Source organism: Mixophyes fleayi, chromosome 5 (genome assembly GCF_038048845.1).
Source record: "Mixophyes fleayi isolate aMixFle1 chromosome 5, aMixFle1.hap1, whole genome shotgun sequence".
Classification (NCBI taxonomy): domain Eukaryota; kingdom Metazoa; phylum Chordata; class Amphibia; order Anura; family Limnodynastidae; genus Mixophyes; species Mixophyes fleayi.
Window position 1 is genome coordinate 172,455,217 of NC_134406.1, and position 24,403 is coordinate 172,479,619.

General features: G+C 41.7%; 1 protein-coding gene across 1 annotated transcript in view; it reads left to right on the top strand.

Annotated features, from left to right (window-relative positions):
- The first annotated feature begins 1,313 nt into the window (after positions 1–1,313).
- Positions 1,314–24,403, top strand: part of LOC142159497 (uncharacterized) — a 154,526-nt gene continuing 131,436 nt past the window's right edge. The window contains exon 1 of the mRNA XM_075214395.1: positions 1,314–1,365. Within this exon, the coding sequence (XP_075070496.1) occupies positions 1,314–1,365 (52 nt within the window). The remainder of the gene's footprint in view (positions 1,366–24,403) is intronic.

A 24,403-nucleotide genomic window follows, 5' to 3' on the forward strand; every position in this document is an offset into this window, starting at 1 on the left:
GTTTCCACGATAATGGTTATTACCTTTTCTTCCACAGATGCTTCGGATATCCATGACGATGTTGCCCTAGTAATTTCCAGGCTTGAGAAGAAGCTCTGCTGGCACGTCACAAGGATTGAAATCCGAGGAAAACAAGGCAGAAAAGTTCTAATCCTGCTAACACAAGCAATGCAACGTGCAATGGAACTGTCACGAGCCGCGGCGGTACTCACAGCCGCCGCGGCTCGCTTCTGGCTCCCCCTGGCGTCCCGACCGTCACCTTGACGACCGGGAGGTCATTTCCTCCTAAACCCCGGCCGTTGCCAAGGCAACGGCCGGACTCTGTACAAAGCAGCGCCGCGTCCCAGCAACAAGGGGGCAGCTGGGTGCGTGCGCACGGGTCTGCAGTAACCTGATGTCTATTAGGTCTGCAGTATTTAGTTAACAGGCATTAGCCTGCAGCTGTCCTCTTCATGGTCCTGATTGGCCTGTTGGTCTGGCAGACAATTAGTCTGCAGCTGTGTACCTCGCAGGGGCAAACCCTGATTGGCTGTTGTCTGTATTTAAGGCAATGAGGCTCTGCTGCCTCATTGCCGGTTATAGCTTCTGTGCTCCAGTCTGCTGACCTGCTTGTTCCAGTTCCTGTATCCTGATATCTACATTTGACTTCCCGTGTTTGACCCTTGGCTTTGTATTGGACTTCGCTCGTGTTTCCTGTGACCCTGATCCTTGGCTTGTTTACCCGTTCCGCTACCTTGCCTGTGACCTCTGACCTCAGCTTGTTCATCAATACTGATACCTGCTTCCGGCCTTTGACCTCTGCGTGGACCTGACTCTTCTTGCCTGGGTTCTCCCCAGCCGGTACACACTTCACGACCCTCTGTCAGTCTGCAGCCCAGTCTGTCCCCACCATCAGGGGCTCCAGTGAACACCTGACTGGCAGAGTAGACCCCGGGTTGTGTCGTGCCGGCTGGAGGGGTTCCTAACAGGAACACCTAGCAGCGACGCATAAAGAATGTGGAGTGACCACTGAAAATGTCTACATGTTTGCAAGACCAGCTGCTTTGTCACATTTCAGAAATTCTGATTGTAAACGCCTTATTTCTCAGGAATGTAGACCTAAATTTCCTCAAACACTGTTGTGTTCCATGAAGATTCAAAAGCATGTTGCTACTCTTTCAAAAGTTCTCAACCTAAACGATACATTATTGGATCAATTCACAGACTTCCTTGGGTATGCCATCAGGGTGCACCAGTAGAATTACCGCCTCCCAGAAGGTGCCCTCCCAATTGCCATGATCAGCAAGCTATTAATGGTTCTCGAGAGGGGAAGAATGACTGAATTCAAGGGCAAGAATTTGGAAGAGATGAACATCGATCCAGATGGTAAGTTTGAAATCTCATATCCAATATATGGATTCTATTTTTAACTTTTACATACCCATTCTTCTTTAGTACTGGTCTAGCTACTGTCACACAGCCGCCGCGGCTCGCTTCTGGCTCCCTCTGGCGTCCCGGCCGTCAACTTGATGACCGGGACATAATTTCCGCTCTCTGCCCGGCCGTCGCCAAGGCAACGGCCGAACGCCTCCTGTGTAGCGCTGCGTCCTGGCAGTGCTGGAAGCCGAGCGTATGCGCGCAATTAGACAACCCTGTGGGCTGATTAAACAAGGGGGCTTGTTCTATTTGATCTGTGTCCTGTGGGTGTGTGCAGAGCTAGGCTCTGATTGGTGGCCACCAGTATTTAAGGCAGTGAGGTCTGGAGCCTCACTGCCGGTTATAGCTTCTGTTTCCAGTCTGCTGACCTGCTCTGCTCCTTGCTCCTGCCCTTTGAATATTCTGTTGGATTGCCCACTTGCCTGGATTTGGACCCTGCCTGTGTTTCTTGTGACCCCAACCTCTGGCGTGTTTACCAACCTTCCTGTTTGCTCGTGACCCCTGACCTTGGCTTGTCTATTGGATTCGTTGTCTGCTGCCGGCCCTCGACCCTTGCCTGGACTTCACCCCATTTCCTGGGTTCTCCCCAGCCGGTACGCACTTCACGACCCTCTGTCAGTCTGCGGCCCAGTCTGTCCCCACCACTAGGGGCTCCAGTGAACACCTGACTGGCAGAGTAGATTCTGGGTTGTGCTGTATCGGATAGAGGGGTTCCTAACAGCTACAGAGATACCAGTCAGAGGATGGGCAGTCCCCTGAACCAGAGAGACAGGTAGGCATGCCTTCGGTCAACACAAGGCGATTTAAGGGTTCGGCAACACAAGACCAAAGCACGGCCAACGCTTCCAAAGGTTGGTGTGGCATACTGGTTTATTACTGAAAGCATGTTGTTTTCTCTGTGTTTCGCAGATTCATCTGCAATGGATAATTTTGCCTACTTTCAAGTCGTAAGAAAGTGGGGGGAAAAACCTGGGACAGAGAGGAGGTCACAGCTGTAGAGAAGCACATGGGAAGTGTGCCTAGATGTTACGAGCCGTGGCAATCCGCAGCTCGCCTCCTCCATCGGGTCCCAGCTGTCATGGCAACAGCCGAGATGTCACTTCCGGTTTCCGTCGTCCCGACTGTCTCCATGGCAATGGTCGGGACGCTTTCTAAAGCAGCGCTGCGTCCCGGCAATGCTGACAGCCGGGCGCGTGTGCATACTGATAAGCAACATGCCGGCTAATTAATCCAGTAATTAATTTGCTAGGCAGCCTCTGTGGATACTTGTTGGGCAGGGCTTGATTGGCTGCCTTCTGTATTTAAGGCAGGGAGGGCTTAGCCCTGCTGCCGGTTATAGCGTTTCCTGTCCTGTGCTGTTGCTGACCTGCTGTTAGATTCCTGTCTTCCTGATCTTTCATTGTGACCTTTGCCTGTTCCTTGGACTTTGCCTGTTTGCCAGTGACCCTGACTTTCGGCTTGTATTCTGGACTTCGCTGTTTGCCTGTGACCCTGACCTTTTGGCTCGTATTCTGGACTTCGCTGTTTCGCCTGTTAGCCTGACCTCTTCCTGGATATCGATTTGCCTGTCTGCTACGGATCTCTGACCTCGGCCTGCTACTGACCACCCGCTCCAGTCTCGGCTAGCACCTCCGGTTCCATCTGCGCTACGGCCATCATTGATGAGCTTTTACTACTCCTAGCTTAGGACCTGAGGGCATCTGAGTACCTGTGAGCATATAAAGCTCTACGGGAAAGGCGGCTGCTAAAGGTGAAGACCTCTACTCTAACTGTTCTAAAAGCTCATCTCGGTGATCGTGAGCCCTAACATTAGAAAGCGCGATTTTGTCCAAAGCATTATGGCTCAGCCATCGACACTAAGAGATCGGAACTGGTTAGCTATGAAATTGTACATAAAGAACTGGATAAAAGCTATAATGAGAAATAAAAATAGTTGAATGCAGTGGTTGTCAATGATTATAACCTGGTTGAATAGCCATGGCTAGGTGTAATCCGGGTCTATGGATTTCCTAAGACAGCAAGAATACATGAAACTGTCCCCACAAAGGAGTGAAATGTCAATCTTTTGGTCTAGGTCAAACTGAAAATCTCAAGGGATAAAAGTGGTGACAAACTGCTCCTCAACATTAATAATAATAGGATAAAATGTACTGGTAAGCAAGATTCACAATTGATAAATTAGTGCCTATCTGATTTGCTGCCCTCAAAAACAGGTCCAGTGACCGTGCACGGACACTTCCTGGTGGCTGGCTCCTCCCCAGGAACCAGCCACATGACTGAATGTGCGCACATTCAAATCTGCACAGGTCCTGCACAGCTGTCGAAGAGCAGGCAGAAGACAGAAACAGACAGATAGAAAAGATGAGAAGGTAAGTACACAAAATGGGGGGCGGGGGTGGGGGAGAGGATGCAAGACAGAAAACAGAGGATAATATGATTTGGGCCACTACTGTATAGTTTAATATGATTTGGGGGCACTAATGTGGCATAATATCAACTGGTGGCACTATTGTGGCATAATATCAACTGGGGGCACTGTTGTGGCATAATATAATTTGGGGCACTACTATGTGGCATAATATGATTTGGGGGCACTACTGTGTGGCATAATATCAACTGGGGGCACTATTGTGGCATAATATGATTTGGGGGCACTATTGTGGCATAATATGATTTGGGGCACTATTATGTGGCATAATATGATTTTGGGGCACTACTGTGTGGCATAATATGATTTTGGGGCACTACTGTGGGGCATAATAGGATTTGTGGGTACTACTGTAATATCAATATCAATATCAATATCAATACATAATATCAATTGGGGGCATGTACTCAGGCATGAGGGAACGAGAAGAATGTTAATATAATGCGAGAAGTAGGCTATGAATTTAATGCTTGGAGTTTAGGTGGGGGCTAATTATTCAATTGGTGCCATTTTATTTGTGGGGTGATGTGGGTCACTTTAATTTAATATTGGGGCCTAGCAATTTAAGAAGTAGTGATTGGACCTTTTATTTAATGCTGGGGTGGTTTGGGGGCTATTAGTTGAAAGTGGGGCTGTTTGGGAAAAAAATTCTATTTAATAAATGTGAATATGAATTATTTAATGGCAGTGATTGTTGCGGGAAATAGGTATATTTATTAAACGTAAATGCTATTTAATTTATTGCTGGGGTTGTTTGAAGGGAGGGAAATAGGTTTATTTATCAGCAGCAGCAGCTATTTATATTAAATGTGAATACTAGTATTTTAATGTTGGGGTTAGAGGGAGGCCTAATTATAAAACATGAGTTGTATTGATTAAACACCAGGGCTGGTTGGAGTTTTCTAAATAACATGTACCATTAGTTCTTCCAAATAGGGCCTCCAACATTCCAGTATCCAGACAAGCAGCAACTCAACTAAAGACACCACACCAGCAGCCAGAGGTGGTGAAAGTGACAAAACAGGTAGGAGAGAGCAGGACAGTCTGCCAACTGTCCTGAATCTGGTGAGGAAGTCCTGAATTTTGGTGGCTGTCTCGTTTAGTGAGATTTGGTCCAACTGCAAGGACAGTTGGGAGGTATGTCCCACTTCGCACTGTACTGCTTTTGAAGGCAGAGCTGCGTGCCACTAACAGTATTGCACACTGTGTATTTGTCTAACATTTGTCTAAAATGATAACCATATTAAATAATAGGGGCTCCCTGTTTTAAATACCACAGGCCTCCCGAGCGTTAATGCAGCTCTAATCCACTAGGCTCCTACACTGGCACCTAGAACCGCTTCCTTCTGGGTAACTGTCGCTGTTAGTGTACCCCCTTGCTGATACACCTAACCAGGCACCCCTGACCACTTGTCTTCAGTTCAGAGTTGCTGTGGATGGTTCCCCCCTGTCACATTGGTCAGAGCTTCAGGTAGCGGGCAAATTGTTGGTATTGGAATGCTGGGTCCAAACCTCAGAACAGCTGGAAAATGGATTAGATTTGGGTCTAATCTGCAGGTCACAGGAATTACAACAGGAAAAAAATTGTCAAAGTGGGATCTTGAAGCAAATGATTTTTATTAGCTCAAATGTCCTAATAAGGACAATTCAAAACTAGTGTATGGTACTAGTGATCAGAAGGTCAGATGGAGCAAGAATACATTACATGGTCAAACAGGGGTCTTGTATACAGTTTTTGACACTGATGTGGGTAGGGGTTAACCCAGCCTCTTCCTAGCTGGCACCGGAAAGTCTGATCAGATAATTTAACTAAATGATATAATCTAATCTTGCCTCTAACACAATTTAACTTCCACATCAACCTGATATCCTCAAATTTGCTGTCTATATTCTTAGTTTTCCTGTCTGTCTAACAAGACATGCACACAGGTAATGCCCTCCTACCAGGCCTTCAGGCCAATGCAGTTGTTTGTTACTTCAGTAAAACAGACTTCCTCTAGCAAAGTTACAAACCCAATTAATGACATACTGTCTTCGCAGTTACAAATCACTGTGGTGCTGCTGGGTCCTGTGCTGTGTCCTGTTCAGTCCAGTGGTGCTGTGTCCTGTGCTCTGTCCTTCTGAGTTCAGTGGTGCTGCTGGGTCCTGTGCTGTGTTCTGTTCAGTCCAGTGGTGCTGTGTCCTGTGCTCTGGCCTTCTGAGTTCAGTGGTGCTGCTGGGTCCTGTGCTGTGTCCTGTTCAGTGATTTATTCATCTGGTGTATAGCTGAAGATTGGGATAACAATTATTCAACTTGTGTTGTAATCACTATTACATAAATAAATATAAAGTTACTTTATTAGATACATTTGTTTAATAAGTTTAAACATTATTCTATATCATTTATATTTTAAGCACTTCGATCAGTCTTTTGTATGCATTAGATGCTTTGTCTAATAATGTATTATCACTGATTGGTTACAACCTGTTTAAATTGGGATTGGACATTCTCTTTTTCACCTTCTGATGAAAGTGCTACACACACAGAAACATGTCAAGGTTTTATTTATCTCCACACTGAGCATATTCTCAAGCTTCAATCTAAAGATCTGTGGACAATCTTCAAAGATCAGCAATGGATCCAATTTAAAGACCTCTATAAAAGTTTACATCAAGTAAGAATTTTTTTCACTTCACCCAAAGAGATCTGTGGTTGGCGAACAATAAGGTAGGTGGTGAGGCTTACTTCCTTCTAAAAAGGCCAAAACACAAGTAACCTGGAGGAATAATACAATAATTTTGCTCACTTATATAAACTGCTTTTTCTCCTTGAGCTTCTGAAATATATTATATGGTACACCTGGTACAGTGAAGGGCATATGCAGGTACACTGGTGAGATATTTGGATATGGTGTCATAATGACAAGGTATCAAGTGTCATAATGATAAGGTATCAAAGAAATCATCAAAATAAATGTCTGTTGCTGTCTTATTGTGACAAGCTTTCTTATTGCTTTGTTCCAAAATCTAACTTGAAAACTCCTACTCTAGAAATCCTGCTTTTGCTCCTGGGCAGCAGTAGAGTTTGGACAGCATTCTGTATCAGACATCCGTGCATCTGAACTACAACCTTGCCAGCCAGTCAGCAAGGAGGAGGTAAGAGTCATAATTTTTACATTACAAATCTCAAATGTGAAAGGGGCTGGGAAGTGAGTATAGGGGGTGTAAAGTTAAAGCTTTGCTAGGGCTCCGAGAACCCTTGCACCAGCCCTGGGAGCAGCAGAAGACCGTTCATCCGGAGCGATTTTACTTACAGAGAGCCGAGACGCGGCTCTCTGCACCTTGTTGTCGGCAGAGACGTGTAATGTGGAAGAAGACCCGCCCACGGAGGAGGAGCTGCCACCCAGAGGAGCAGGACAAAAGACTCAGGAGCCAGCCATTGTTGTTTTTGGCCACAGGTTAGCGCAGCCTGTCATTGTAACAGTGAGGAATGAGGAGAGAGGGATGAGGAGAGGATATTAAATTGAACTGAGGCACTACTGTGTGGCATAATCTGACTGTTTATTAGTTGGTTCAATTGCTATTAATAATACAATTATATAAATATATATATATATATATATATATATATATTATCTATAGCTATCTATCTAAATGCACCACTGGTGCCTATAGTATAATTTAATGCTGGAGTAGTTTTGGGTCTAATAATGTAATGTGTGGCTGAGTCTGGGGAGAAGGGTGGCTTTTGTTCACTGAGAATGCTAATATTTAGTGTTGGAGCTTTTTAGGGAGTGTAATAGGTTTAATTATTACATGCAAATACTAATTATTGTCTGGGCTGCTTGGGCAGGGGGGGGTTATGTGTATTTATTAAATGTACATGATATCAATTAATGTCTTTGGGAGGAATATGTTTATTTAGTAAATGTGAATACTATTATTTTATGTCAAGGCTGTTTGCAGGGAGTGAGGCCTAGTTATTAAACGTGAGAGTTATTGATTTAACATTGAGACTGGTTGCGGAAGGGGGCTAGAGTGTGTCCTCATTGCGAGGCTTTGCATATTTAATGTACCTATCCCTTTTTCCAAACAGGACCCCAACATTTCAGTGTCCAGACAGCAACTGAGCTTAAGACATCAGCAGAAGGTAGTGAACGCTGCAAGAACAGGTAGAAGAGAGCAGGACAATCTGCCAACTGTTCTGATTCTAGTGGGGCAAGACTTTGTCTCACTCTAAGGGGTGGGGCCCAGACTATGCACTCTTTATATACACTGCGTTGTTTATATACTACACTATGCACCTAGCTATGTCCTTCATGGGCTGACCACTCCCCCTCTAGTGTCTGATCTCGCCTCTATGGGGGCTGGCCACACCCCCTCTGGTGGGCCCCTGCTGTTGCAGTCCCCCACAGTCCGACACTGTATACTGCTCCAGCATTACTCCCCTGTTTCTGCATCCAGCTCCTGCTCCCTGTTCCCAGCATCTGGGTAGTTCCTCGGCTTCTGCTTGACTACTCTCTTGGATCCCAATTCTGTCCTGCAGTTTCTTTCTGGCTTCTAACCTCTTGTTTTCCCTGACCACTCTTTGGATCCCGATTTGGTACTTTGCTTTCATCTGTCATTAAATTTGGACTCTCTGATCACTCACTGTTTATCCACCTACTTTGCTAGTAACTTAGTAACTGACTTGGAGAACTGAGACCTGCGAGTTCCTTGCAACAAAGTCCATATTTCCTTGCGGGGGTGAATACCAGGGGTACATAAGAATACGCGCTTCCTAGCTCAGTAGTGCTAATACTGGCAAGTAGCTACCATATCTCACCTGCTTCAGTGACAATATGTGTGTATCAACTGTGTCACTTATCTGTCATTGTAAAAACAAGTCACTGGGCAGGATAACAATAGGTCTTCACTGGGTTTACCCAGAGGTTCACTGACACTGGTCCTTTGAAAAACATGAACTTCACTCAAAACAATCTCAGCACCTGACTTCAGACTCTTTTCTCTCCGGCCCTATTCTCTCATGGTCTCTGTCCCAGGGCAGACACTACCCCTAAAATGGCAATGGTCCTCTACTGGAATCTCCCCCCTCCTCCTTATCTTCTCTGCTGTCCAGATTTGCATCGGCGTGCTCCTTTCGTTAGCCCTGCCCTTTGGTGTCCTCTCCATGTTTCCTCCTTCCTCCAAACAACAGAGACTCTTGTTGAAGTAGGCAGTGATACCGCTCTAATGAAGCCCTGCGGAAGGGGCTATACTATGCTTCCTCCATTCCTAGTGATGCCCTGTTTTACTTGTAGGGGTAGGTGAATGTTTTTGCTACCCATTTTGATTCTCAATGCATTTATTATTATGGCTAAATTATATGGAAATTTTATTCTAAATACTTCCAGCACTTACCTATGTCTGACACACATGAACCAAGGTGCCAGAGTTGAGGAGCTTTCTGACCGGTCCTTCCATGGTGGGCTATTTTACAGACTTTTACTGTGAAGATATTCAATGTCATCTGGAAGCTGATTTTAGTAGTCTTCCATACAGTTTATCTTTATACTGGCTTTTTTCATACTAACGAGAGTTATGATACAGGGAGAGAAGAACATGAATGACCACTTACATTGCAGTATCATCATTCATAGTGTATCGTTCAACTCAAAGAATTTTATTTCATAACATGGCTTTTTGCAAGTCCCGTACTCATTTAGAGAGTTATAATAAGCATTTTTCTGTACACATTGCCAAGAAACACACTTTTGACTGTGTTTTTGTATGCCTAAGTTATTTCAAATAATAACTTGTGCATATTCGGTACTGGTGTTTTTATATACACTACAAGTGTTTTGTCTTTGGCATGTAAGAATAGTTCACTGCACAGATATTTCATGTGAGGGCAAATTCATTCAGTAAAATGTAAACTGAGACTTGCCCACAGTACAATCCTAGCCCACAGCGTCCTAGCACTGTGGTATGTGAAACATGTTCTAAGTAATCAGATCAATGCAAACATTATACTTTTGTTAAGAAGTAAATAATCAAACATGAAATCTCAATTATGTCCTGACTTCAGTATATGTGCATGAAACTGGACAGTTTATCTCATAGATATATCATTTTCTAGATTACCAAAGTCGTGATTTCCTAAATGGAGATTTTGGTTCTTTCAATCTTACATTGTGATTCAAACCATTAGTTTGAATCAGACTGTCTTAACAAATGGTCAAAAAGGGCCCACTATTAAACATCCTAGCAAAACCTGGGTGGGGATACCAGAAAATACATTTTAGCTCAACTCCCAGGTGACTCTCCTCTCCTCTCTTAGTGAGTCTCCTCTTTAAAGTTATTTGACCAAGGTAATCATAACATCTCCAAGGCCAAATGAAAATAAAAAATAACCCAAAAATAAAGTCATTTATTTATGCTCATTCTTCCTGTTTCGACGCCTCACAATAACCAAATCCAAAATGTAAAAGTATAAAATTTTGAAAGTGTTACCTGTCCACCAAATAAAAGTGTGAGCAATAAAGCTATGGGGACTATATAAGAGCATGCAGCGATAAAAGTGATGAAAACACAGTTATCAGCCCAATTTATTATTTAAATCTCTCCTAAGCAGCTCAGTGACACTCATCTTCCTCAGCAACACTGCCCCAGAGCGGTAAGGGTTAACTTTCAGCTTTGTTGGTTCAGTCTGAGCTGAAAGTTGCATGGTTGACTAAACGTGGATGGAAAAAACGAAAAACGTGGGACCACTCAATTCATGTTACCAGTCAATCTATGTTATGTAAGCATTTTCCAAAATGTGTTTGGTAGAGTTATGGAAAAAAAACAACTTTGCTGTTGTGCCACTTCTGGAAAGTACTGTGCATTCCACTCTTGGGATATATAGGTAAGTGACCCCTAACTTGTTGGCCTCTCCAAGTTTTACATATTTTATGCATTATGTGCAAGATAGCAAAATAAATCAAAGTTTGCCTTATGTTTTCAAGTGCAAATTTTATTAGGAGTACTTGTTGTTTTGGAGCTGTGGATTATTACCAAAACTGTAACTGCAAAGAGTTTTTTGGTAGAGTTTGGCAAGAAAAAAATTATACACATCTGTTGACAGTTCCCTTTCTTGCAATTTAATAGAAAAACACTTTTTGGCCATTTTAGATTGTATTTGCCGTGTCAGGTGTAATAATGAAACCATTGGTAATTTTGGAAAAAGAGTCTTTGGAAAAAAAACAAAGTATGATTTGTACAGTTTCTGCAAAGAAAAATGACAAACATTGATGTTGGAATATAACCAGCCCAAAGAGTGCCAAAATAGGCTCAGCAGAGGATTGAGAAAAAGCCTCAGCTACAAAGGGGTTAATGTATTACTGAAATAAACAAAGTACTTCAACTATTTTTTCTAAATCTGTATAGCATCAAGTAAGCCCTTTTGCCAAAAGTTTAAATATTTGTTGATGTGCAGGAGAACAAAGATTCTCTGTGCACGAGGGAAAAGAGGAGCAGTGCACACAACCTCCACAAAACTAAGGGGCATATTTCTCAAAGGGCAAAAAGCTATATAATCAGTGAAAACACCTTTTATCTCCACACTCTTTCTACTTCGACTTTTTTCTCCACCCCTCTCCTCCTACTTCTCCTTTCTATTTTTCTCCCCCCTTCTACTTCTTTTGCTCTCTCCTGTTCTTTCCACCCCTCTCTTCCTATTTCTCCTTCTCTCTCAATTTCTCTCCAACACTCTCCTCCTACTTCCTCTTATATCTTCAGTTCTCTCCACCCCTCCACTCCCATCCTACTTCCTCTCCTCTGTTTTCCACTTCTCCGCTCCACTCTGTACCTGTGGCTGGTGCAGAGAGTGCAAAGCTGACAAGGATTGGTTAGTATCTTGTATTGTTATGTAGGGGCTGTTGTCGGAAGCAGTGGTTGAAGTGGAAATTTAGTAGTGCTGGTATGGAACTTTCCCTTTGAAATGAATTGACGTTTAGCCCCCCTCCGCCCCACGGAGGTTTAGAGGTTTTAATAAAGTGACATTACTTTTAGATACATTTTAACACTCTATAGTATAACATAAAACATATTAAATGATGGAAGGCTATCCATCCTGTTTCCCCCAGCTCTCCCATGCCCAATTACCTTTGCTCTGTATCCCTCTACCTCTCCCTCATGACTTTATTTGTGTACTTACATTTTTTACTTACCCAGACATGACAGGAGATGGGGGCATCTATGCTTAACTGCGTGGGATGAGGCAGCAGTGTGACCGTTGATTGACCAAGTAGGTCACACTGCCTTGCTGCTGGGGCTCCGCCCCCACTGATGACACATCATGTGTCTGCCTTTTCACTGTGTACATCTGTAGAGCTGGTATCCGCGACCAAACCCCCCTCTCCCCAAACACGCATGATCGCTGCCCCTGCCCAATATATCTGGGCATCTCAAAAGTACTTGTTTTTCAGCCATATCTCTTGCTCCAGCTACAGGTCTAGTCTAAGTGCCTATTACTAGTGATGACGGCTGAGTATGCATGCTATTTTGCCTAAGTAAACAGCCTGAATAAAGAATCGTACCAAAACATCCTCCAAGAGCAACTTCTCCCAACCATCCAAAAACAGTTTGGTGACGAACAATGCTTTTCCAGCATGATGGAGCACCTTGGCATAAGGCAAAAGTGATAACTAAGTGGTTCTGGGATTAAAACATCGAAATTTTGAGTCCATGGCCAGGAAACTCCACAGACCTTAATCCCATTGGAAACTGGTCAGTCCTCAAGAGGCGGGTAGACAAACAAAAACCCACAAATTCTGACAAACTCCATGCATTGATTAGGCAAGAATGGGCAGCCATCAGTCAGTATGTGGCCCAGAAGTTGATTGACAGCATGCCAGGGCGAATTGCAGAGGTCTTCAAAAAGAAGGGTCAACTGCAAATATTGACTCTTTACATAATTGACAATAAAAGCCTTTGACACTTATGATATGCTTGTAATTTTTCTTCAGTATACCATAGCAACATCTGACAAAAAGGTCGAAAAACACTGAAGCAGCAAATTTTGTGAAAACCAATACTTGTGTCATTCTCAATACTTTTGGCCATGACTGTATATATATATGTGTGTCTTAGCTCTTGAGAAAGGTGCTATGTTAGCACCAAAATGGCAGTCAGCAACGATGACATTTTCTTCCCATGATAGCTACTGCTGCCTTTTTTATTGTTTTTATATGGATTCAATATATTTACACTTTTTAATATTACTATGTGCTGGTTAAATGGTGTTTAACTTTAGTACTAGGTTGAACTGTATTTGCTTATATTTTGAACGTGCAACCTAACTATTTGATTGAGTTTGTGATGTGCGGTTCTTCTACTGTTCCTGTTACTGTCCCTCCCCCAGGCGCAGGCTGGCAGGTTTCAGCCCGGGGGCGCACAGGCGGCTGCATCACATGACACGCGATGCGGCCGCGTCATAATGACGCGGCCGCATCGCATGTCATGTGATGCTGCCGCCTGTGCGATGACGCGGCTGCATCGCGTGACAAGTGATGCAGCCGACGGTAGTATGCGCCCAATATTCCATCCACCAGGGGGGAGGGCGGCCGGCCCGAACAGCCGTTAGGCAGAGAGGCCTCCCGGTCCAGCCCGCCCCTGCCCTCCACCTACACACTGCCCACCTTTTCAAAATGTCCTTAAAAGTCTGTGGACAACGGAGCAGCAAAGCTCTTTAGGTTGTTTGGGGTGGGAGGGCTTGTGTGTTCAACAGAGTAAATTAGCGGTTCAAGTTAGGTGGGACATTTGAAACAGCTGTACAAGTGGAGGTGGCACTGTTGAGTTTGTAGAGTGGCATCTGTATAATTAAGAAGTACCTATACCATCCCTGGTCTGAGGAAGCATATTAGTATTATATTACTATTATAGAACCAGCTTTTTGTAGGCATGGATTAGAGGAGGGGAGGAGCCCTGAACCAGTATCTTGCCTCAAATCTCATGGGACTTTAATCTGGCTCTGCCTGGAACATATTACTGCGGGCACTTCAGGCATATAAGTATGATTCTGACTTAGTGTAAAATATCCTCAACATTTCCAGAATGGTGAATGTGTCAGCAGGGCTGGTGCAACGTTTCTCGACACCCTTTGCGAACAATCAACCTACCCCCCCCCCGCCTCCACTACCCACAACCCTCTCACACTTGACTTTTGTAAGTTAAAAATAATCGCAAATTATCCTGGCTGGCGGGTAAGGGTGCAGTCCAGGTACACTGATGTCTTATGTAAAACACTGCCCTAGGGCAACCGCAGGGGAGTTTCCAAATAATATAAAATGTTTCAAAACAAAGCAAAATAAAAAAAAGTAGGACAATAAGCTGGCAACAGCCCCACCTCTCTCTACACATATTATACCAAATATTACCCCTACCACCACTCAGCACCCATTATCCCAATACCACCTCCACTCCTCTCTCAACACATTACATTAATACCACCTCCACCCCTCTCCCCACACATTACACCAATACCACTTCCACCCCTTTTCCCACACATTACACCAATACCCCCTCCACCCCTCTCCCCACACATTACACAAATACCACTCCAACACCTCTCTCCACACATTACACCAATATCACCTCCACCCCTCTCCCCACACATTAACCTAAAACCAGCTCCACTCCTCTCCCCAAACATTACACCAATACTTCACCCATGCTTCTTACCACACATTACACAAATACCTCCCCGAACACCTATACCCACACATTACACCAATACCACCCCACCCTCTCCCCACATATTACACACAGCAGCGGTCCATCATAAATAACTCCCAAATCCTCAAAAATAACCCCTCATGATAATTAACCCCCTCATAATAATCCTTAAATCCCTCATCAATCAATCCCCTGATCCTGTCATTAACTTCCTCAAAATCATTAAATCTCTCATTTTCATAATAATCTCTTTCTCAACATTAATCTCCCCATCATTAATTAACCCCAACATTACAAATTAGCCCCCTTATAAGCATTATCTCCCCACATAATTAATGACCCTCCCTTTTAGTCTTTAAATCCTTTAGCCTCATCATAACAACCCCTTCACTGATCACATGTCAGTTTCCCTCCGTGTGTTTTCTCTCCCACAGTGCACCTAGCAGGCTGGAGGTTATACAGCTGCCTGTCAGAGGTGAGCAGCCAGCTGAGGAGAGGAAGGACTGGGTTCTCTGTGCGCTCTTTCACCCATAAGCGCCATGTACTCCATGCGGATTGCTTAACCCACAGAATTTTCCTGTGTGCTCCCAAAAGCCCAGCGCCCTAGGCAGATGCCTAAAGCTGCCTAATGGTAGCCTTTGTGTCAGATACCTTTGAAAGTTACAGCATTTTTCACAGCTCCAACCTAGTAGAGTTCTTGCCCTACACTACTACTTTGATAAAAAAAATTGTCTTTAGACATGGTGCCAAAATGTTGTGGTGCAATAAAATGTGTCACTTGATAAGTTATGGGCAACTATGACAATTTTAACCAAACTCTGTCATGTTTGTAAACTCCTGCTAAGCATTGCATATTCCGATAACAGAATATGTTGGTTAGTTATGTAATGCTTACATTTACTAATTAATTTGTGAGCTAAGTGCTTGTTGTAAATATCAGAATGTATTCCAGTGGAATCAAGAAAGGCATTTATCTAGCCATTTTACACATGTGGAAGGAGTCCATTATTATTGTTATTGCAGACGCAATGACATAGTAATTTGAGGCCATTTCCATTAAGTATATTTTAAAGGGCGATGTTTGACTTTCAGGAGTGGATATGTTTTGAAATAACTTTGCTGTGTTTATAAAACCAAATGATAACCAAACATTTTTTACCTCCTCTCCATTCACACTCCCACCCGCTCCCTGCGCTCGGCCAATGACCGCCGCCTCTCCTTCACTCTGATCACCTCTTCCCATTCCAGAATCCAGGACTTTTCCCGTGCAGCCCCCCTTCACTGGAATGACCTCCCTTGCTCCATCCGCCTCTCTCCTACTCTGTGCTCCTTCAAACGTGCACTCAAAACTCACCTCTTTCTCAAAGCCTACCAACCATCCACTTAACCCCCATCTCCTCCACTCATTCTCCCCTCTCTCCCATTCCCTCAACTGGCTCCTCTTGTGCCTGGTCTGTTTAACCCTCCCTTAGGATGTAAGCTAGCTTGAGTAGGGCCCTCTTCCCTCCTGTCTCCTTACCCGTTCTTCTGCTCCGTGTCTATTGCATCTGCCTGCCTGGAGTTTCTGAAGTATTGGTACTTTTGTTTATTGTTCTGTACTGTTATACCCTGTATAGTCTACTGTTTGTACGATGTACGGCGCTGCGGAAACCTTGTGGCGCCTAACAAATAAATGATAATAATAATAATAATAATAATTTTGTAATCATGACTTAAGATAATGCTACGATCTTTTAAAATGTCAATTTTCAAACATTGTTGCACTTTTATTTCCATTACATGCACAATTGTTCAGAAGATTTTTTTAAAAAATATAAAGAAAATATGGTGCAATTTTATAGTTGGACTTTTTTAAAAATAAATGTTATTTTAATTATTTTTATTTTAATCTTAAAGAAATATATTAACACGTTTCAGAGCAACAGACACAGAGGTCAGAGATTTTCTATGAATGGTGTATTACATTCTTTATTTCATTCAGCACTTAACTTAAAATGGATAGTTAGTTTATTAATTAAAAACACACTAAACTCAATAATGTTTTTTGTTTAATTGTCCCTAGTTCAGCAGTAGTGAAAGGTATATGCAAAATCCTTATGCACAGGAAATTAACAAACTTTTCTCACAATTGTTTTTCCATTGTAAGGATTTGGCCATATCCCTAGGACTGTAATACCTTGCACCCAATGATATCCATTTATTTATTGTTTTTACTACATTTTTCTCTCTCCTGAAGAATTTCCATAGCTTCTACTTCTCTCTGAATTTGGTCATGTATGTCCCTTGATTTTATGCTAAATATGTTTCTAGCCTTTCTTATTGTTAGATCAAGTAGTGTTTCATCAGTGAACATGCTTTATGGAGTTGATGGCTCTTTGAGAGGACAATTTAAACAACCATATAAAGTATGCGCTGGTATGTGAAATTCCATCAACAGAAGCAATGGTCCACATCCAACTAGATGGGACTTAAGCAACATTGTAAAGAACAATGGGTACAAATCATGTCCAGATGTGCAATGATGGCGGAGACTTACCTAAATAGACTCACAGCTGTAATTGAAGCTAAGTCAGTTCTACCAGATATTAAAACTATAAGGGCAGATGAATCAATTATTCTCTGTTTTTATTGGCTCTGGTGAGGGGAGCAGTGGGTAGTGCAGTTTAATTTATATGTATTAAAAAAGTTATTGCCTAAAATGCCCTGAGAGAACCGGATGTCCCCTGAACCTGAATTGTTTACAGTAAAAAGGGTCAAATTTGTACAGAAAATAATTGCTAATTTACAAACTCTGACATAAATATTATGGAAAAAAAAATGATAATTAAAGCGAAACACTACACATATAATTAATATCAGCAAGTCTGTGAAGCTGCAACCAAACATGCAAAGTAGACCACAGAAAGAAGACATGTGTGTTAATCTCTGGAGAAAGTAGGTGGGGGAGGAACTAAACAAAATGACAGTTGGAAATAATAAGCACTATATGTGCAATGTAAGAAAGTATAAACTGGCTTTAAAACCAAGACATTTGTATGGAGAGGGTTTGAGAAAAAACTAATATGGGGTCATTAGAGCAGATACTAGACAATAAATAAAGGTGCAACAAAAACTGAAACAGTGTTGTTTCCAATGATTAAGTTCTTTTTCCTTGCTGTTTACTTTTCACCAAATGACACAACTGCTGTTGCAGCGTTTAAATTAATCAAACAAACAGCAAAAATTTCATTTTCCATAAGAGGTTTAAAGCAAGTAGAGTATAACCAGACATAGAAAGACTGGAAAGCATTCCCGGATGTGAGTCAATATCACAGCCATTGAAGTGTATCATAACATCACCTTCTAGAAAAACCTTAAATGCCAACAATTAGTAGGAGCCCAACTAGTTTATTTCCAACTTTTCTAGGTAAAGACACATGGATTCTTCTGTAGACAAACCACTGTATATTCAGAAGTGATTTATTTTCCATCATTGGTCAGCAATGGTTTGCAAATCATGTTATAACCAACTTGGAATTATGAGCAGAGTTAAAACATGACATGATCCCAGGGCGAGTGGATACCAGCTCTGGTTATTAATTTAAGGTTGTGGTGGTGCACCATTTATCTATTTTTTAAGATAGTAGATATACATGCTGATGCTGATATTATCATCAACACATATGCAATGCCTTCAGGATAGGCAAAAGATTCAGCTCCTAAGAGGCGTATCTGGAGATGCTCTTGCATGCCCCAGATCTACCTTTCCATGATGGAACATTTACACTTACTTAGGGTGCCAGGATGTAGTGTGGTACTCCCCTTGCTGTATCTCTCCTCTAAGCTCCGACTATAGCATGTGTGTGGCAACTATGACCTGAGGGTCACCTGAATTCAAAGTTGTTTAACATAGGTTGCATGGAGTAGACACTAGTGTACGCAATGGTAGTGCCGTGCATAAAAGAAATGTGGGGATCTAGAGCATCTCAAGTCAAACCATTAAAAACATTTACTTACACTTCTCTTCATGCTCAATAAACTTAATGGTTGCAATTAAATAAAGTCACATTTTGCCAAACTACTCCAGCAAAAAAATCAAAAATCATAGCTGTTACACTCACAGCTGAATGTCAACTCCTCCTGTACAATTCTTAGCAGATGTTATATGCCACATATTAAACAAATATAGGGGACTGCGCTCCTTCGTGATTGCAAGAGCAGCTCTATTATATAGGGTTCCCTCCTTAAATGTATTATTAAAGATAGAAATAGGCACTCATTGACTACCAAAATATTGTTTATGTTCAATATAATGCCTTTTTGTAACAATATAGATAGATGTCACTAATAATGGCCAATGCTTTAGGGTCCTTTAGTTGAATGGTTATAATGACCTTCACATTTATACCACCTTTTCTACTGATATATTAAAATTGATTTTATTAACAAGAACATAAAAACAAATACAGATACCCCAATATACCCTAGAATAATAAAAATGGATAAAACATACCTATGGAAGCTCCTAGACACATAACACATTCACAAAATTGTGACTGCACATAATAAATACATAAAAAATAATGTACATTCAAGGTACTAGAAAATGGTATTAGTAGTATGGGCTCAAATCTAATTGGTTTTTGAATGTGCCTATTATCTTAGGGTTACAAATCATGACTCTCTATTTTAATATTCCTAACACGCTCCCTTATTCTCACTTTTAATTTTCTAATTGTGCAGCCCACATACTGTTTGCTGCATGGACACTGGATTAGATAGATTACATTGGTGGAATCCCATGTGATAAATTCTTTAATTTGATAGTATTTCCAATCTGAAGTAGCTTGATATTGATATTGATATTGAAAAAATTACTTTTGGTTCAAGGATGATTTTTATTTGCAAAAGTTAGGAACAGCAATTGGCACCAGGTTTGCCCCTAGCTATGCCAATCTGTATATGAGCTATTGGGTGAATCAATACATATGGAGTGGTCATGGCTGGGGGGCAAACCTGGTGCTGTGGAAACAACATATTAAAGATATTATCATCATTTGGGAAGGTCCAGAAAACTCCCTTGTGGAATTTTTAAAATACATTAACGAGAATAATTACTGCCTATAATTTACAGCTCAACATAACCAAAGTACAATTGAGTTTTCAGATTGAGATTTATATTAAAAACAAACACACTTGCAATAAAACATTCCGAAAACAGGTTGATGTAAACAGCTATATTCTAGCCGACAACCATCACCACCCCTAAGCATTCCATTTAGCCAATTTACTAGGGTCAGGTGCATTTGAACACATGTAGATGACTACATTGAACAGGGTACCATCATGAAGAAACAATTTTTGGACAAAAAATATAATGCAGTGTCTGTAAACAAGGCATTTGATAAAGTACTACATATCAATAGAGATACTCTCCTAACCTATAAGAGAACTAATGAAGAAGAGTCTACACAGGGATATAATAAACAAAAGGGGGATTCTAATAAGGTATACTTTATATCAGATTACTCCAATGGAGCCCATCAAATTAAAAAAGTTCTCCAGAAACACTGGCACATCTTGAAACATGATGAAGTTTTAGCCCCAATTTCATCTGTTTATCCAGGCATAATCTTCAGAAAAGCATTAGATTTAAAAAGATCCTTAGTAAGTAGTCACATTAATGGCAGGAAGACCAATAACATTCAGAGTTGGCTAGGAAGTAGGGCCCAGAAAGGGTTCTACTATTGTGGGCAATGCAGTAACTGCCCTAGTTAAAAATGTAGATAATCCAATGCTATACAACAATATCAAGCTACTTCAGATGGGAAATTCTATCAAATTAAAAAATTTATCATATGTGATTCTGCCAATGGAATTTATCTAATTCAGCATCCATGCGACAAACAGATGTGGGCTGCACAATTAGGAATATTAAAATAGGTTTTGAAAAACATCATTTGTCGAATCAATTCAAAGTGGAACACAATTGCAACCCGTCAGGTTTGATATTCCTAGGCATTAAGAGAATTACCAACAAGTGGTGGGGCGGCAATTGTTTGGAAAAAATAAATAGGGAAGAGATTAGAACCATTTATAATATGAAGACTCTAACTCCTCGTGGTTTGAACATGGAACTTGACTTGATGATTTAAGTCCGTTTAAATCAATCCACCGCAGCGGTTGATGAATATGAGAGAGGTGGAATACGGAGACTAGGGGTAACAGCCGGTACGCTCATACCACCCTGGAAATGCAAAAAACTTTAGATCTTGGACGCCAAGCAGGGTGGAGCCAGATAAGTAATAGGATGGAGACCACCTAAGGACACCTGGTACAGTAGGTAAACTGTAGTCCTAATGAGACAATACCTGGTGGAATCCAAACCCCGATAATAATCTCACCATAAACTGCTGCCCTGAATCCCATTAAGTTAAATAGCTGAATATATAAAACACCTTTTGGACACATCGTCAACCACATAGGTTAAAGGATACATTTATTTCAAATATACGATATTGGTTATTTAGAATCAAACTAATAAGAACAGTAGAGACAGGAAAAGTGAGAGGTCTTTTATGGAAACAAGGTTTATATATTATTTATAATTTTAATATTGTTGTCGTTATACAAAGTATGTTTATCAAAGCAGATAAATAATAGAACTTGTCCACAATTTCTTTATATACTTAAAATGCAAAACATCAACCTTCGATATTGATTATTGTGTGATACATGTTTTAGATATTAGGATCTTTAATCCTATTTTCACATTTTAAGCCATTTAAAATAGAAAACAAGTGATTTGAATAACTTCTCCGGAGAGTCATAATTGGTCACCCTAAGATAATAGGCACATTCAAAAACCAATCAGATTTGAGCCCATACTACAGATACTATCTAAAGAAGAGTCCGTGCAAATCATCCTATTGAGAAAGTCTGAACCACAGACGAAACATGTTGAAGAACGCCTAAGTCATAGGAAATCCGTCAGAACCCGTGCATTCCACCTTGAAATGCACGGTGGGAGCCCACTTCCACCAGTGCAGAGCTTTCTCAGGAATGGCAGCAGGCAGGTGTGAGTGCATCTACACGCACAGAGAGACGAAGACTTTTGGAAGATGGCCTGGTGTCAAGAAAGCCAGCAAAGAAGCCACTTCTCTCTAGGAAAAATATCAGGGAGAGACTGATATTCCGCAAAAAGTACAGGGCTTAGACTGGACTGGGGTAAAGTTGTTTTTTCTCTGATGAATCTCCTTTCAGATTGTTTGGGGCATCTGGAAAAATGCTTGTCCGGAGAAGGAAAGGTGAGCGCTACCATCAGTCCTGTGTCATGCCAATAGCAAAGCATCCTGAGACAATTCATGTGTGTGGTTGCTTCTCAGCCAAAGGTCTCACTCACAATTTTGCCTAAGAACACAGCCATGAATAAAGAATGGTACCAAAACATATTCCAAGAGCAACTTCTCCCAACCATCCAAGAACAGTTTGGTGATGAACAATGCCGTTTCCAGTTTGAAGGAGCCCCTTGCCATAAGGTAAAAGTGATAACTAAGTGACTCAGGGTTCAAAACATCGAAATTTTGTGTCCATGGCCAGGAAACTCCACAGACCATAATCCCATTGAGAACTTGTGGGCAATCCTCAGGAGGTGGGTGGACAAACAAAAACCCACAAATTCTGACAAACTCCAAGCATTGATTAGGCAAGAATGGGTGGCCATCAGTCAGTATGTGGCCAGAAGTTGATTGACAGCATGCCAGGGCGAATTGCAGAGGTCTTCAAAAAGAAGGTTCAACACTGTAAATATTGACTCTTTGCATAAACTATATGTAATTGTCAATAAAAGCCTTTGACACTTATGAAATGCATGTAATTTTATTTCAGTGTACCATAGCAACATCTGACAAAAAGGTCTAAAAACACTGAAGCAGCAAACTTTGTGAAAACCAAAACTTGTGTCATTCTCAAAACTTTTGGCCATGACTATAGGTCCACGTTAAAATATGCAATGCCCCATAACATACATTTTAACATTAGGTAAGATGAAACATCTAACATATTTATTTTATTTTAACAATAAAATAAGTACATACAGTATAGTTAATAGTAATACACATCTGATTTTATACTAGTGCCCTAGGTATTAATTTCCCATCATTTTTTATTAACTTTATTCTATGCTGTGTGCTCTCTATTCATATTATACTGAGCTCCACCTTCCTGAATGTGTTGTATAAGCTGCCCCTATAAATAATCCTTTCAATTTTTCCTTACTCATATTTGCTCATAGCGGGCAGGGTTTGACATGAGCTGCAACTGGTGACATCAGACAGAGCAAGGCAGTCTGTACACATTGATAGAGAAGGGCTTCTGACATAGACTGATGTAGAGTAGTGAAACAGCATAGCATGCTTCAGTGACTGTAACAACTGTACTCTATCTCAGCATTGTGTATCTCACACAGGTATGAAGCTAAGTGAAACAACTACTAGTAAGGTGCATACTCATTAACAAAGGTAAGTAAGTATTTATTTATCTTTGCATACTAGTTATTCTACAGTTTTAGGAAAAAGGGAAAGGCACTTTCTTTTGTTTATATACTTTCTTACTGATGTTGTATATATTTGTTATTACCATATGTCATGTAGCTATAAAAAACTTTGGAAACTTTTTATGAATTTTAATGGGTTTTGCATTGTTATAATAGTCTGAAAACACCAAAAATAATATGAGTTTACGTGCAGTAAGTACTATGTTAAGTATGATGATTTGTGGATATCTTTAATTACCTCTGGACAGCAAGGATGGATATACATGAAAGATGAAGTCAGGTTACTAATGTATAGTCAAAGTTTCTGATGTGGCAGCACACAGCTATTTATGTAACAAATGATCTGCCTGGCATTTTTGTTTAGTTTTCTTCAGTGCATGTAACTGCTCATCTCTCGCTGTAATGATGTCTAACTATTGTACCTGCTGGGGAATACAGGATATAGACCAATAACTTCCATGCTGTCACTCACCGGACTGTGAGTGCTTCTTCCCGGACATTTAGGAACCGTGGCCGTCCTCCATCCTGAGGGACTGCGCATGCGCAGCCCTTTCTATACCTCCAGTGTATGTTCCTTTAACTTAATTGGCAGATCAGGCAACCTCCCTATATTAAGCACCTGTGGTCATCACCACATTGCCTGATCTTGGAGTCTCATTCCCCATGAGTCTCTGAAGGTGTTCCTGTGTTTCCTTGTTTATTCAGCCCTGCTGATTCCTGTGGTTTCCAAACCACTTCTACCTCTGTGGTTTCCAAACCACTTCTGCTACTGTGGTTCCCATACCACTTCTACCATCTACTGTATCATTGTGACTGTGAGCTGATTCCTATCCGCTGCCTCCGTGCACTACAGTCTTCTAATCACTTCAACTCTACCATGTATCATTGGGACTGTTAGCTGATGCCTATCCGCTGCCTCCGTGCACTACAGGCTTCAACCACATCCACTCACCTGTTCATGATTGTGACTGCCAGCTGATTCCTATCCGCTGCCTCCGTGCACTACAGTCTTCAACCTGCAACCCGTCTGTGTTTCATCGTGACTGTTTAGCTGATTCCTATCCGCTGCCTCCGTGCACTACAGTCTTCAACCTGCAACTCGTCTGTGTTTCATCATCGTGACTGCTAGCTGATTCCTATCCGCTGCCTCCGTGCACTACAGTCTTCAACCTGCACCCGTCTGTGTTTCATCGTGACTGTTTGGCTGATTCCTATCCGCTGCCTCTGTGCGCTTCAGTCTTCAGTCCTTGTCAACGCTCCCGTGTTTCCTTGAGTCTGCCTCCACTATTGCTACCCGCTATTCTCCGTGATCAACAGTGCCTGTTCAACTCTGCTCTCCCGTGTCCCATCGT